The sequence below is a fragment of the Mya arenaria genome, chromosome 7 (assembly GCF_026914265.1).
Source record: "Mya arenaria isolate MELC-2E11 chromosome 7, ASM2691426v1".
In the NCBI taxonomy this organism is placed as follows: Eukaryota; Metazoa; Mollusca; class Bivalvia; order Myida; family Myidae; genus Mya; species Mya arenaria.
Window position 1 is genome coordinate 26,732,123 of NC_069128.1, and position 14,578 is coordinate 26,746,700.

Sequence of the window (14,578 nt, forward strand, 5' to 3'; positions counted from 1 at the left end):
CTGACTTAAGATTTAAGGTCATTGAACTAGATTATACAGCTTGAAGTATATTAGCAACTGGGCTAGTCCTATCATTTTTTCTATTTAATATAAAAAAAACTCCACTTATATAATTCATGTTATAAAAATACGTAAGGAATCCGACTTTTAAAATAGTGTATTTTTTTTCCAAGCAATGCTTTAAATCCAGAAAAACGTCTTGTTGATTAACTTTTGAAACATATATTTGCTTTGCTGTAGGATTGGCAAACCAATTACAAAAAGGCTTATGTTGAATCTGAACCAATTATCGTAATGTATTAAAATGCATAATACATTACATGAATTTGATTTAAACAAAATATCATAATCGAAAATGTTAGATAATATTTTCTATAAAGGCTCGTCTATTAAAAAGTATCACACATCAATTAACATACATGACAATCATTTCTGAATGCAGCTATATATTGCAAAGGCTAGAAATGGCATAACTGGTGTTAAGCGATTGACGTAAAACTGAGTAATAGAGTACTTTCATTTTAAACAATTATATTATAATGAACTCAAATTAACTGGCCATGCGATGGAATGGTGTTTAACAAATGCGGACAACTTTTAATTTTTCAGAGCTGAACTTCGGGTCGTTTGTCAGCTTATTGAGTGTTGTAGTACAAATCATTCAGAAGACGACTGTTTTGCAATTTTCGATGAACAAACTCGACATTCAGTTTTCTGGGAAAGTATTGCTCAAGCAGAAGGTCGAATGAGTACAGAACTTCATGAATTGAATGTATACCAGCGTATCACGCAAGCCATTCAAGATGTAGCAAACCAGTACAAATCAAGAGAAATATTCATAGATAAGTGCGAAACCATTGTAAAAACAAATGTTAAGCGTTTACTAAAGATCTACAACGTTTCCGAGGATGACATCAAAGAAATATTGGACATTATAAAACAAAAGAAAATGCGAACAAAAGAATATGTCACTATCGTAATTGACTTTTTAAATTGTTGTACGGCACGTTTTCCGTCCTTACTAGGCATTAACGAAGGCTTATCGTTTTCACAAAAACTCATGGAACGACTTGATACCGGAGCAATGAGCCTAAAAGATTACAAATCGAAAGCATTTTGGGAAGACTATGAGGATTTGTCAGACATATCTTCGGACCTTTTTCAAGTTGTTAAGTCTGATGTGTTTTGGATTGTTAACGATGAGAACATCAGTCTTTTCGTTTCACTCAATGAGCGATTAGAAAAACAATCATCCTTAGAAGGAAATGTGGCAATAGATCTCATCCAGAACTTAAAGGAATTTCTTGGAAAAGAGTGCTTACAAAAGTATCAAAATGCATGGAAGAGACTAAACAATACTGCAAATATAACGATGAAGGAAGTGTCGGAAATACTTGAAACGAACTGTGAAATGAAAGAGGAAATTAGTATATTTGAAAAGTTATATGCACCACAGACTCTTTCAGACGACGTGAAAGACGCTTTGCTGAACCTTTCCGATAGGGAAAAACTTCCGAAATTAGTATCAGCAATCGACGCATTTGTCAAAACATTTACAATTGATATGACTGGTGATGACCGAATTACAAAAAGCATGGACATTCTTAATAACTTTACCTCTGACGTTAACAGCGACATAAGTCTTTCGTCCGTAATAGAAGATTTATACAGGGTGACACAGTTAACAGAGTGTGTTAACCGGAAAACCCTTATTATCATACAAGCACTTGGAAAATCCGTTCGACTTGTTGATTTCATACGACAAATTGATATTGAAAATGTCCGAACATTATACGATGCAGTGGACTATATCTCAGAGACAAATATTGAAAAAGAAACAATCAAATCGCTGCAAGATGTAGTCATATTTTTGAATCCAATACTAAAAAAGATAACGGAGAAAATATCTCTTGATGAGATATTGCATGATATGCAAGACCGAATCAATACTGTTAAAGATGAAAAGCTTGATAGCAAAGTCAACGATTGCAACAGTAATGTATATACACTAACATACCTTTATAAAAATGTTGCCAATCGAGAAGAGCAAACGATAGACGTTATCTCCAAGATAGAACAAAATGGTATGTTTAGTTTTGAAATACACAGCCGATGTAGCACTGTTACTCTCAGTGTGTACTACAATGACACTGTCAGTCAAAATAAAATCCAACGAGGTGAAAATAAAATGAATGATTTGCGAAGTAGAACTCTTTTACTGAAGAATTCACTCAACGAAAATGAACATCTGCTAAATTTAAATTCATTTCTTTCAAAAATAGAAACAGCATTCGAAATAAAGAATATTATGGAAGCTATATTAGATTCAGGATGCACCTTGGACCCTGTACTTGTGCAGGGATCTGCGTTATATTCCGTAAAGAGAAAGTTATCAGAACAGCTTTTAGACTGGAAAACGAAGATAGACCATGCAAGAATGCAATATTTTCTGCTGACCTTTGTGCAAGGTCGTAAAATAAATATTCTCATAGAATATCTTCAAAATAAAAACCCGCACTCAAAAGGAGATGAAGATGAAGTAACTACTATACTTCAATTTATATATTCCGGTTTCGAGGTAAGCTATCTTCAAACTGCCTACGATAAAACAGAAAACGATTGTGATATCAGTAGACTTGGATGCGCCCTTCATAAAGTTTATAACGACAAATTCCCAACTGACTCCTGTAATGATTCCTTCGAAATGGAGGTTGAAAAATGCAAAAAGTCATCATATTTCTTAAAAAGTAATATTTGTTTCGTGCGCTTAAGCAAAAACAATTCAGACGTACTTCGAACAATCACGACATTATACATGCAGGATTGCGGGCGGATGCCTTTAAGGCATGAACTGATAACGTGTTCAACATGGACATCATGGGAGGAGCTACAGTCCCTCGTAATGCGATGTAAACGGAGTTCAGAATTCAAGCACGTGGAAACCTCATTGTTCTGTATAGCTAATATCGAAATGCTTTCAGCTGATTTACAGTCAAAACTGATACAAGAATTAGTGACTTTTGTGAAACACAAGCAGGGCCGAATCGCGATAATATGCCGATTGATAAGTTTACATCCGTTTGTACAGACACTTTCTGAACACGAGGTCCAACCGGAACTACTGACCACTTCACAAATGTCAAATAGCTTGAAACAACACTACAAAGATATAAAGATATTCACTTCTGCTACAGCTGGACAAGGAAAGACTACGGCCATTGTGCAAAAAGCGAGGTCACATGGAAAGAGTATTCGCACGCTTCACATAAGTGGACAATTCAATGAAAAAAATACTCTTATGCGACTGAACGAGTTACGAATCCAATCGTGGCACGTTCTGCACATCGATATAGGCGAAACTTGTAACATTGACGAACTTGATCAATTTATCTTTAGACTTGTGGTTCTAAAGTATGCTTCTGTGGATTCAACAGCATTTTTTCTTTCTTCAGAAATTGTTTGTATAGAAATAGCGTCATCACATGATACACTATTTAAAACAGGTTTTAAGGCGACGATGATGTTTGATGAAATCCCTTTAGACGCAGATCCTATATCGCGTTTGGTCATTAGTGAAGAAACATTTAGTCCTATTCAAGTTGTCTCACATTATTTAAAACTTTTAGAAGATGGAAAAATTAATAATGAAGATTTCACTTTCCAGCAAATACCTGTCGATGGAGAGCTTTGTAAAAACCTGTTGCGAAAATATATTCCGGATGGTCGAAACTTGTCATTCAGCCAGATTCAGGTATTCGTTTGTATACTAGCTGACCAGTTAAAGCGGTTTACGTTAAGCAATTTCTTCAAAGTAAATATCCTCAAGGAAGGCAATGATAACCTAGTAAGAAAATCAATTTTGGAAACTATCATTCAAATGGCAAATGATATCGCTGCTAGACCTGTGCAGTTTTCTGAGAATGCAAGCACAGGAGTTAATTATGTGATAGCAAATTTGAAACGAATAGAACGTTGGGACCAGAGAAATCCATTTGCTTGCGTTTTCAATGATTCAAATGAACAGACGATTACAGTCTTATATAGATCGGAAAACGAGCTTCCCTATAACATTTTTAACTTACTGCATCATCAGTTACACCAAGGGCCACCTAAATATACAGAAATGACCCAGGAACAGTTATACGACGTATTGCATCGGATCCTGGGGACGACATCGGAAATTCCAGATGATTACGTTTTGACACCTGACAATTTATTAAAGATGACATTAATCATGCTGCGAATTTGGGCTTCTGTACCAGTTGTCATAATGGGAGAAACTGGCTGTGGCAAAACGTCATTGATCAGAGTCCTTGCTCACGCATGCCGTGTTCCATGTCGAGTATTTCGGTTACACGCCGGAATTAAGGAAACAAAAATATTGGAGTTTCTGATTGAAGAAAACAATGAATGTAAAAAGAACCCTTTCGAACAAAGGTGGCTATTTATTGATGAATTGAATACGACTGAATGCATTGGAGTTATCTCCGATTTAATAAGCCACGGAATGGTTCATGGAGAATTACTTGCTCCTAACTTAAAGATAGTAGGTGCGTGTAACCCATATAAGAAACGTAGTATTCTACCATCTCAAGCAGGTGGCATCAACACAAAGCTACAAAATGATCCACTGTCTGAGTTAGAGTATAGAGTTGTTCCTTTGCCCCAGTCAGTTTTACAGTATGTTTGGGATTTCGGAAGTTTAATGGAAAAAGACGAACACGAGTATATTCATGCAATGGTATATACATTGTGTAAGGATTCTGAAATTAAAGTAAGTATTGTTGATGCCATTACGAGGTCTCAAGTATTTATAAAATCAAGAAAAGAATACACATCAGCAGTTAGCCTTCGTGATGTGAATAGATGTTTAAAGCTGATGCATTGGTTTTACGATCTGCAAAACCTTTTGGGTAAGAACAAGGATGAACATCAAGCAGTAATTTTAGCATTAGTGTTAACATATCAGATGAGATTTCGGGAACGATGCATTAGGCAGGAGTACGAAAAAGTGATCGCAACCCCATTTTCTATCTCTGGACATGAGGTTGCAAACATAATTCAGAGTGCTCAAAAAGCCATTGTTTCAGAAATGGAATTTCCTGAAGGCACTGCCATAAATTCCATTCTATGCGATAACATATTTGTGTTACTAGTATGCATCATCAACAAAATACCAGTCATGTTAGTTGGAAAGCCAGGGAGTAGCAAATCGCTGTCTATTCAAATAATTCAAAATAATTTAAGAGGTTTAGATTCAAAAAGTCCGCTGTTTCAGAACTATCCTTGTTTGATTTCTGTTCCTTACCAAGGTAGTGAGACAGCAACATCTGATGGAATAGAAGAAGTCTTTAAGAAAGCAGTAAGCCGACAACATTCTGAAAATGACGTCATTGCTGTTGTAATTTTAGATGAAATCGGGTTATCTGAAGTATCGCCATTTAACCCACTGAAGGTTCTTCATTCCCGCCTTGAGCCATACGAAGGAGGTAAACCTGAAGTGGCCGTAGTCGGACTATCTAATTGGGCACTTGATGCAGCGAAAATGAATAGGGCAATTCATATCTACATCCCAGATATGGATGAGGATGAACTTATCTCAACAGCACGCGAATTACGAAAGTCCTTTCCAAAATACTCCAAATTTGACCAACAGGAAGAAAACGACTTTAAAAAACTTGCAAAAGCATACTTGAGGTATACAACGGAAATAGTCAATAACGGAAACTATATGTATGGTCTACGAGATTTTTATGCTCTGATAAAACATTTGGTAAGAAACCAAGCACTTAAGGGCGAAAACAAAAGCCTTGTTATGCTAGAAGGATTTCAAAGAAATTTCAATGGACTGCCAGAAGGCAACATTTTTGTTAAAATGTTTTTTCAAGAGGATACATTACCTTTAATTCCGATTACAAACCTAATAAGAAGCAATATAAATGACCCATTAGCAAGACACCTGATGATTATTTCCCGGGGAAATATAAGCATAAATATTGTTGAAAACATAGTTGACAACATTTTAAAAAGACGAAAAGAAGTAATTGTTGGTAGTTGCTTCAAAGATGATTTAAATGACGAATACTATTACAGAGTGTTGAGTAGAATTATATTTTGCATGGAACAAGGACACGTATTGATTTTAAAGAATCTGGACCCTTTATATGGAAGCTTATATGACATGCTTAATCAACGATATACGACTGTTGCAAATAGGAAAACATGCCGCGTCGCACTTGGTCAGTACACAAATCCCTTTTGTCATGTTGCTGATGGATTTCGGTGCATCGTTTTTGTAGACGAATTTGCATTAAATAAAAGTGATCCCCCGTTCCTTAACAGATTCGAAAAACAGCTGTTATGTGCCTCAAACATTCTGAACAAACAGCAAACAAATGTGCACCAAAAGGTAGCAAATTGGATAAAAGCTCTGTCATGTGATAATGTTGTCACAAGTTGTTTCCCGTGTTTTGACGAGGAAAGCATTATTTCGTTAGTAAGCTATGCTACATCTGTTAACAAGGATACTGAGCAAAGTTTCGAATTGTGTCGGAATTTGTTGTTATGGCTTCTTTTGCCTGATGCTTTTGTTAGAGCGCATGAAGTACTAAAAGCAGAAGAGCAGGCAAATATATATCTGTCTCTACCAATACATGAAGGGCTCGAAAGTTACATACAATTTCAACAATCAGGGCAAGAAGCAACGCTTTCCATTGAACTTACTATGGTCTTCACTTTCTGCAACATCCATTCAAGTCTTCACATACCTAACGCCGTCAATTTATGTTCATTTCAGTCAGAAAAGCAGTTTACTGAAATGGTTAAACTATTTTTGACGGAGACAGGTTCTGATTTGATCATTCAGTGTGACGTTGTTTCGGACATAAAATTAATTCCATTAGCCCGATTTATATTAGACCGATTGAAAACCGAGGTGAAGTCACAGATAAATACATCAAAGCGTATATATTTTGTTATGCATTGCCGAACACAGAAACTTTCCAACACTATTACTGAGTCTTCAGATTGTGTGTCTGGGCGGAAGTTGTCGATATATGCCATAAACTTCCTATCTGGCTGGAAGTATGTTACTATTGATACCATCGAAAAACCAAGTTGCACTATTCCATACTTTTTGCGAACGTGTCTCTTGGAAAGTATGGAAACATTAAAGCCAATTGAAGTAATTATTAGAGAAGAGCTGTTTTGGTCATTTACTAGGATACACTATTCGGTTAATGGACGTTCAATTGATGACATCGTCTATTTAGTAACCAGAATAAGGGACAAAGGAAGCATGATCTACAAAATTATAGCAGATCTAGTTTTGAGTAACATACAGAAAAGGTACGCTCAAATAAGTTCAGAATGGGTGTACTCTGTTGCAAACGACCAACTGATGCTTCTCTCGAGTCAATCCTTTATACAGGCTTTAGAACAATACCTCATTTCAGTCGTCAAAAAGGAAATAGCTAAAGTGGTGTATTGTTTTGAAAAATTCGGATTTTTTTCAAATATTGAAAAACTATCAAACACCGTTGAATTTGCTTCAAAGCAAAAACTGTTATCAATTTCATCTATTGGAGATGAGACTGGGCCAGGGTGCTATATTTGTACAGCACCAAATCTAAACTATCAATCAGCGTTCAGTCATTTTATTTATGAACGTCTTGAATTGTCAAAATCGGATTTCATCAAGCATTTGAATTCGGTTCAATGGAAACGTGGGTGTATAAGACAGATTCTCCAAAGCGCAGAAGTGACCCTTGTTTCAAAATGTCAAACGATGAATGAGTTTACTAAAGACATAGAAGGCTATGAACATGATTATTTCTTATTATTCGTACATCAGTTAAACCCCCATTATGGACAAGACAGCATTAAACTTCTTAAAGTAGTTTTCAATGCATTTTGGAATATAAGTACGATGAAGAATAACAAAGAAAAAGTTCTATTTTTGCACTACACTGGTTGGATTTTCTATCACGAATGGTCGACTATTATAGAAATGTTTGACGCATTTCGACAGTTTAATCAGGACGAAGCTGTTGGTTTGATTGATCATTTGAAGAAAAAACAAAAGAAAGGCGAATCGCCCGAATCAGTCCTAGAAGACATTATTTGCAACAGGCCAGGACCTTATCGCGAAGTGTTTTCCGATGTAGTTGATTACATAGGTAAAAGTATTTTGCCAACAAATGTACAAAGTGACCTGCACCGGTGGCATGAATTGGTTCAACATTTTGTATATGAAGCCGAAAGCATATCTGAGCAATCAAGATCTCTACCTTCTCTCCAGCTATGTATGGAAATATTCTGTCACAGAAAAGGGTTTGAAAGTGAGTTCGAAGTTTTATTTAGTAACTTATGCGTACAACTCAGAGCACAAAGCGTCGATTCGCCGCCAGTTTTGGACGCTGTTATGTCCATAATAACTTCTATCAAAGATTCACCAGATGGTACAAGAACAGCTTCCATTCAAAGAGTTGTTCGTCAATGCATTATAAGTTGTCAAATGTGTGACGAGCATTCCAGCATACACAAGTGGTTCATAGAAGGTATTAAAAGTAAAAATTTACCAAACAATGAATTGTTTAGAATCAATGCGATGATCGTACACTTGCTTGAAAACAACCAAGGCAGTATACTGGAAAAAGACATGGATGACTGCAATAGGTCAGGAACATTCTACCAAATTCTGAACGAATGCCTGACAAGTATTTATAACGAGCAGAGGTTTCAATTTATTATTTTAGTCATAGATATTTTTGAATCTATTATTCTTGAAACATTTAAAGATCAGATATCAAAAGAACTACTTAACGATGTAGGCTTGTCGCTACTAGAACGGAAAATAGGCTTAAGATATTTCATAAGCATATCTTATATGCGTGCCATTGTAAGATGTATATCTATAAATCCCGAAGTCATAGATGAGGTCCTTCCAGAAGTAATAAAGATTGTAATGTCTTTGAGACAGGAAGACATTTTTCATGATCTCTTCAGATTTACTGACGACGTAATGAAAAATGGTAGTGACAGACATGTTTTAAAGGATACATTGGAAAGAGCAAACTATCATGGTAATCAGTCGATTCATTTCAACCCTACAACATTATATTTACTTTGCCAGTCTGAAGGTCAAGAAAAGAACCAAGAAATACTTCAACGGCTCACTATGAATGTGCATTCTGATTTAGATATCAAAACAGATGAGCCCATAAGCAACATAATTTATTTCTGGTTTATAATGGAAAATGTGTATTGTAAGAATGTGGACAGTTTCGTTTCAAACGGAGAAAAAACCAAATGCAAAGAGTTGCGAACTATCTTAAAATTTGAAGAACTGATTGGTAATACGCATTATTTTATGGAGAGAGTTTTTGGAAAAATGGATTTTCGCGTACCGCAGCTAAATGCTAACACAAGTATGACATATGATGACTCTATAATAGCGGCTTTCCTTATATCAGCTTCTGCCTTAATTTTCTTTGAAAAATGTGGTATTGCTGACAACTCTATTTTAAAATTATGCCTTCAAAATCCACTTAAATTAAATTTTAAACTTCCTATTGCATCGCCGATAAATATGTTAAATGGACAATCGAACTTGAATATTCCTTGCTATGACGTGTATACTTGTACCTGCCAAACGACAATAGTATGTTTCGAAGATCAGAAGAAAACAAGATGCATTTCATGTGGTAATTCTGAATATTTACGAAAGGATGCAGCCAGCTGTCACATTATTGGGGAAACAAAAGATAAAAATGTATTTCAAAAAATGTCATTGCTATCAAAGGAAATAGTTTTATTCATTTTGAAAGGACTGATCTTATCCAGCTTAGCCAACGATTTAGTTAAAGAAGAAAATCTAAAGACATTGTTTCAGTCAGAGTGCACACATGAATACATATGGAATGACATATGCTGCCATTGGGGTAATATTCGGTCCACTTTTAACCTCGATAGCTTTGATACGGGTCTGTTATTGTACAAACTTGTGGTTAAATCGGACAAAAAACAGGCGCCATGGATCTTCGCGGACCGAAACTTTGAAGGTTTGGATGAAGAGGTTTCCGGTGTGTTTAAAAAGCGTCATACATATTTGGAACGCTTCAAGCAAAAGCTTGAGTCAATACGACATGATTCGACTGTTGACGGACACGATAACACATTTTTTCGCTGCGTCTTTAGAAAAATGTCATTTCCAAAATTGGAAGAATGTGTTTGGATTGCAAGTCTCAAAGAGCGTAAATTTCCCTTTCTGAAATTCGTAATGGATAATCAAGTTCTTCTTCAATTGCCATGTCACTTAGTCAGAGTTATAAATTGGCATATGTCCGTATTCCGTAACACAGGTAGATATCAAATAAAGCGTGACATAACTATTGAAAAGTACCTTCGAATTTTGTCGAAAGATGATAATGTGTCATCTAGTGATTCAACATTTGACAAACTTCTGGAGTCCTGGGCTATACTAAGAACCTGTGGCATTCCATTTCCTTTTGAAGAATTAAGTTTAGAAACAAAGATTCACAACAGTATCATCTTGAATGGAAATGGGCAAATCGATCGAGTATTTAATTTCCTTATTGAAATTCAAAATCGTTCTCTAGCTGAGTGCGGAAAACTGGCCAGTCAGTGTAAATGCCTTGAATTTTTGTTGAGGGACAAATGTGCCTGTTTAAAAGGAACATCAGTGTTAGAAATAAAAGAGCACGAACTTCTACATCTTAATGCTGAATGGACTCATATTATTGAAGATGAATCACATAGCGGTCTTTCAGAAAAAGATGGCAGAAAGGTTTACTATGACTTTTATAGTATCGAGAAAGCATTAGTAAGTCATCTTGTTATTGGCAAAAAGTATATTATACATCGTGAGATGCCACATGTTGTATTTGCTGACGAATTTTACAAAAATATCTGCACTCTCCTCAAAGACGTTTCTGAAAACATACGTCAGGAGCCATTACCACAAGAGATAGAATCACAGTTTAGGACTAAATGTGAGCAGGATGTTTGCCTAGCATCAGAAATACTAAGTCATATAGGTCTTGCATGCGCTTTACTAAAGACAACCAAGGATGATCCTATTTCTTCTTTCCAAGACTTTACTTGCCGTCAAAATGTTCTAAAACATTTCCCCGATTCATGCTTTCCGGACACTTCAATGACTTTAAAGCTTTGCCATTCTGTTGCGTTGCACGAATTAATGGAGGAAGTTTACGTTGATTCGAAATTATTGACTCTTGTTGTAGATAAAAAACTGTTCGAAGGTTTTTTAAATAAGTACCTAAAACAATTCCGGGTTGAAGAACTGGAATTTCTGCAAAAGGCCTTGAAGCGTTTTGTCTACAGAAAAGGCGATACTGATGCTTTGGACGATCAACGTGTTATCAATCTACTTTCCGAGCCATGCTTTTGGTCAAGTCAGACGATGATTAACGGCGTTGTAAGATTTAAAGACAGGGAATTAAAGTTGACTGAACTGATCCATAATGACCTAAGGGTGAAAGATATTGCCTCCATGATTGGCAGTATACAAGGATGTTTAAAGGTATATATTAACTGTATTATTCTTCATTTCACTCAGGACTCCAAATTGGTACATTTGTACTGTGTTCTGTCATATTGAACAATATACGATTGCGTAACTCTAGACATCATGTGACCAAGAGACCATAGAAGTTTTTTGTTTTCATTTCCATCCAATTCAATGCATGTTGATAGTGTAAATTGCGAATATCTTATATAGCATGTTGAATAAGATATGCTTTAACTATTTTGCACACAAGATATGGTCAATTATCATTGATTAACGGTTTGCGATTATTTTTTTTTTTTTAAATTGTTACTTGACTTTGTAGTAGATGAATTGCAACAGTACTTCTTAAATATTTAATGTTAATGCAAGTTTCTTAAAATGATAGCTTCGATTGTTAGATAATACTGACTATTTATTTTACCCTGTATTCTGATTATCATAAAATAATGCCTAATGTAATAAAATATACATAAACTATGTAATATAAATTCAGCTGATGTTTTCATTTTAAGGAGAAGCAGGAGAAACGAAAAATTCCAGTTGTTGTTTCAAAGTCAGAGACACGAGACCCCAAGGTTTTTGTTCCTCGTAGAAAAGCCAGTAAAATAGGGAAAATATGTAAGTACTCTTCTATTTGAAGTCTTTAGAGACTAGATTGAAATAATGTATTAATAACTGTGATATACATTTTTTATTTATACAATGCCGTTAATAACAATGCTATTTCCTGCCACCCAGGCGTGAAGTTCCGATCATTTGACTCAATAAAGACTCGCATTTTTTAAATCATAAACATCTAAAAATATGAATTAGCCAGATGATGCGGACTCCTTTTTTACTGACCGTTGTTTTTCGTATTTTTTTTATCTATTTTAATTACGTTTTAAATAAATACAAATTATCTCAAATCATAAGATGTATTTCATATATTAGCGCTGATTGTTATTTTACTCTTCCTGTTTTTATTCTGTGTTAGCTGTTTTTCTGTGGTATAGCTCGGATTTAGAAATTCCCAAATGTTACTCCCAACTATTAAAACTAATATTGAATTAATACTTCGTAATAAGGCTGTTGTAATTTGTTGTTGTGATTAAGAGTAGATATGGTTGACCCGTCGTCATTTGTTAGTTTCCGTTTACTTTCAGAGACCAGTTACGTGTGTGTAACCAGGAGAGCACCATGAAATATTTAACCAAGCACGAACGCCATTTAGACGTTTTTTTTAAATCAATATGTGTTCGCTAATGATATGTATAGTATATTATATTGGACCACGCCCGTTGCATTATATTTTACTGCATATCAGAGCGACCGAGTAAGTAAAGCTTTCGAAAGATAAAGAAGAGATGAAGTTTACTTTTCGAGTATTCAGATGCCTTAAAGCGTCATTGCTATTTAATATATGTGTTATATATTTACCGTAAATAACTGTATGTTTACAATTGCCTTAATTGTTTATTGAGGCGTTATGCGAATATCTAGTAGATCAGTAAAACAATCATAGTTTCGTATGTATATTTGCTGTATATTGCTTTTTTAACGAAAAAATATGTAATGCCTTTAAGATTTGTAATGTGTAAATGCGTATATAAATATATTTCAATTTGCCATTTTACCAGTTTGTAGACAACTATATCAGTATTCATTTTATGACTATATAGTCTAATATTCTAATTGATTGTTCATAAATTGCAAAATTAGAAAGGTAAATAGTCTTAAATATTGATAGCGTGAGATTGAGATTATTGAAGCATGCATCCTTCTTGTATCCAAAAGTTTTATTTTTTATTAATACTAATGTAATGTACATTTGAAATTATATAAGTGTCCTTTAATTGTAGATACACATTGTATTATGACAATTTAATATTCTGGTGTGTCATTTGAAACAAGAGTTTGTAAAATAATATCTTGATCGTGCCTTTGACCATTATAATTCAACATTTAACCAATTGACATGTAAATAATATGTTTGCTGTGTATTCAATTAACACCTAAGAATGCAGTGTTTGTAAATATTGCAGATATAATATGTTGTATTGCTTTCTATATATACTTCGTCTGATTTTTCTTCCTTATAATTTCACATCATATATTTTTATTATTATTGTATAATCTACCAGCATATATTGAGGCTGATTACTCACATAAACATACTAATATGTACTATGTTAACATGGTCTGGCTTTCGTTAGTTTATGATTCTTCAATATCAATTTCATGTTTCTTTTTTGTGAAAATATATATGTTTTTTAAGTATTGTATCGCTATGGGTTTATATTAATATCAATTAAAGCGTTCATTTTTATGAGCTAGACATAAAAGTATGTACATAGAAAATTTAATTCAAATAATCTTATCTAATTTAATTTGATATCGAATGAAATAAATGGAGCATGTTCACGTTATATATATATATATATATATATATATATATATATATATATATATATATATATATATATATATATATATATATATATATATATATATATATATATGGTGTATGTTAAACACTTCATTAAGTGATGTGTTTCTTATAACATCACTGTAATAATATATTTAATGCAGATGGAACGTGTTCTAGTAATACATACATGGTGTCTGTTAAACACTTTATTAAGTGAAATGTTTCTTATAACATAATTGTAATAATATATTTAATGCAGATGGAACGTGTGATAGTAATACATACATGGTGTCTGTTAAACACTTTATTAAGTGATATGTTTCTTATAACATAATTGTAATAATATATTTAATGCAGATGGAACGTGTAATAGTAATACATACATGGTGTCTGTTAAACACTTTATTAAGTGATATGTTTCTTATAACATAATTGTAATAATATATTTAATGCAGATGGAACGTGTAATAGTAATACATACATGGTGTCTGTTTAACACTTTATTAAGTGAAATGTTTCTTATGACATCACTGTAATAATATATTTAATGCAGATGGAACGTGTAATAGTAATACATACATGGTGTCTGTTTAACACTTTATTAAGTGATATGTTTC

The 14,578-nt window shown here is 34.1% G+C and overlaps 1 protein-coding gene across 4 annotated transcripts in view; it reads left to right on the forward strand.

Annotated features, from left to right (window-relative positions):
- LOC128240424 (uncharacterized) overlaps nucleotides 1-13,945 on the forward strand; it is a 54,282-nt gene extending 40,337 nt beyond the window's left edge. For 2 of the 4 annotated variants that reach the window (XM_052957064.1, XM_052957063.1), the window contains exons 6-8: nucleotides 610-11,563; nucleotides 12,064-12,169; nucleotides 12,697-13,945. In XM_052957064.1, coding sequence (XP_052813024.1) covers nucleotides 610-11,563; nucleotides 12,064-12,169; nucleotides 12,697-12,698 — 11,062 coding nt within the window. In that variant the 3' untranslated portion in view covers nucleotides 12,699-13,945. The remainder of the gene's footprint in view (nucleotides 1-609; nucleotides 11,564-12,063; nucleotides 12,170-12,696) is intronic. The other 2 variants (XM_052957065.1, XM_052957066.1) reach the window with 2 other exon arrangements.
- Nucleotides 13,946-14,578: the final 633 nt, after the last annotated feature.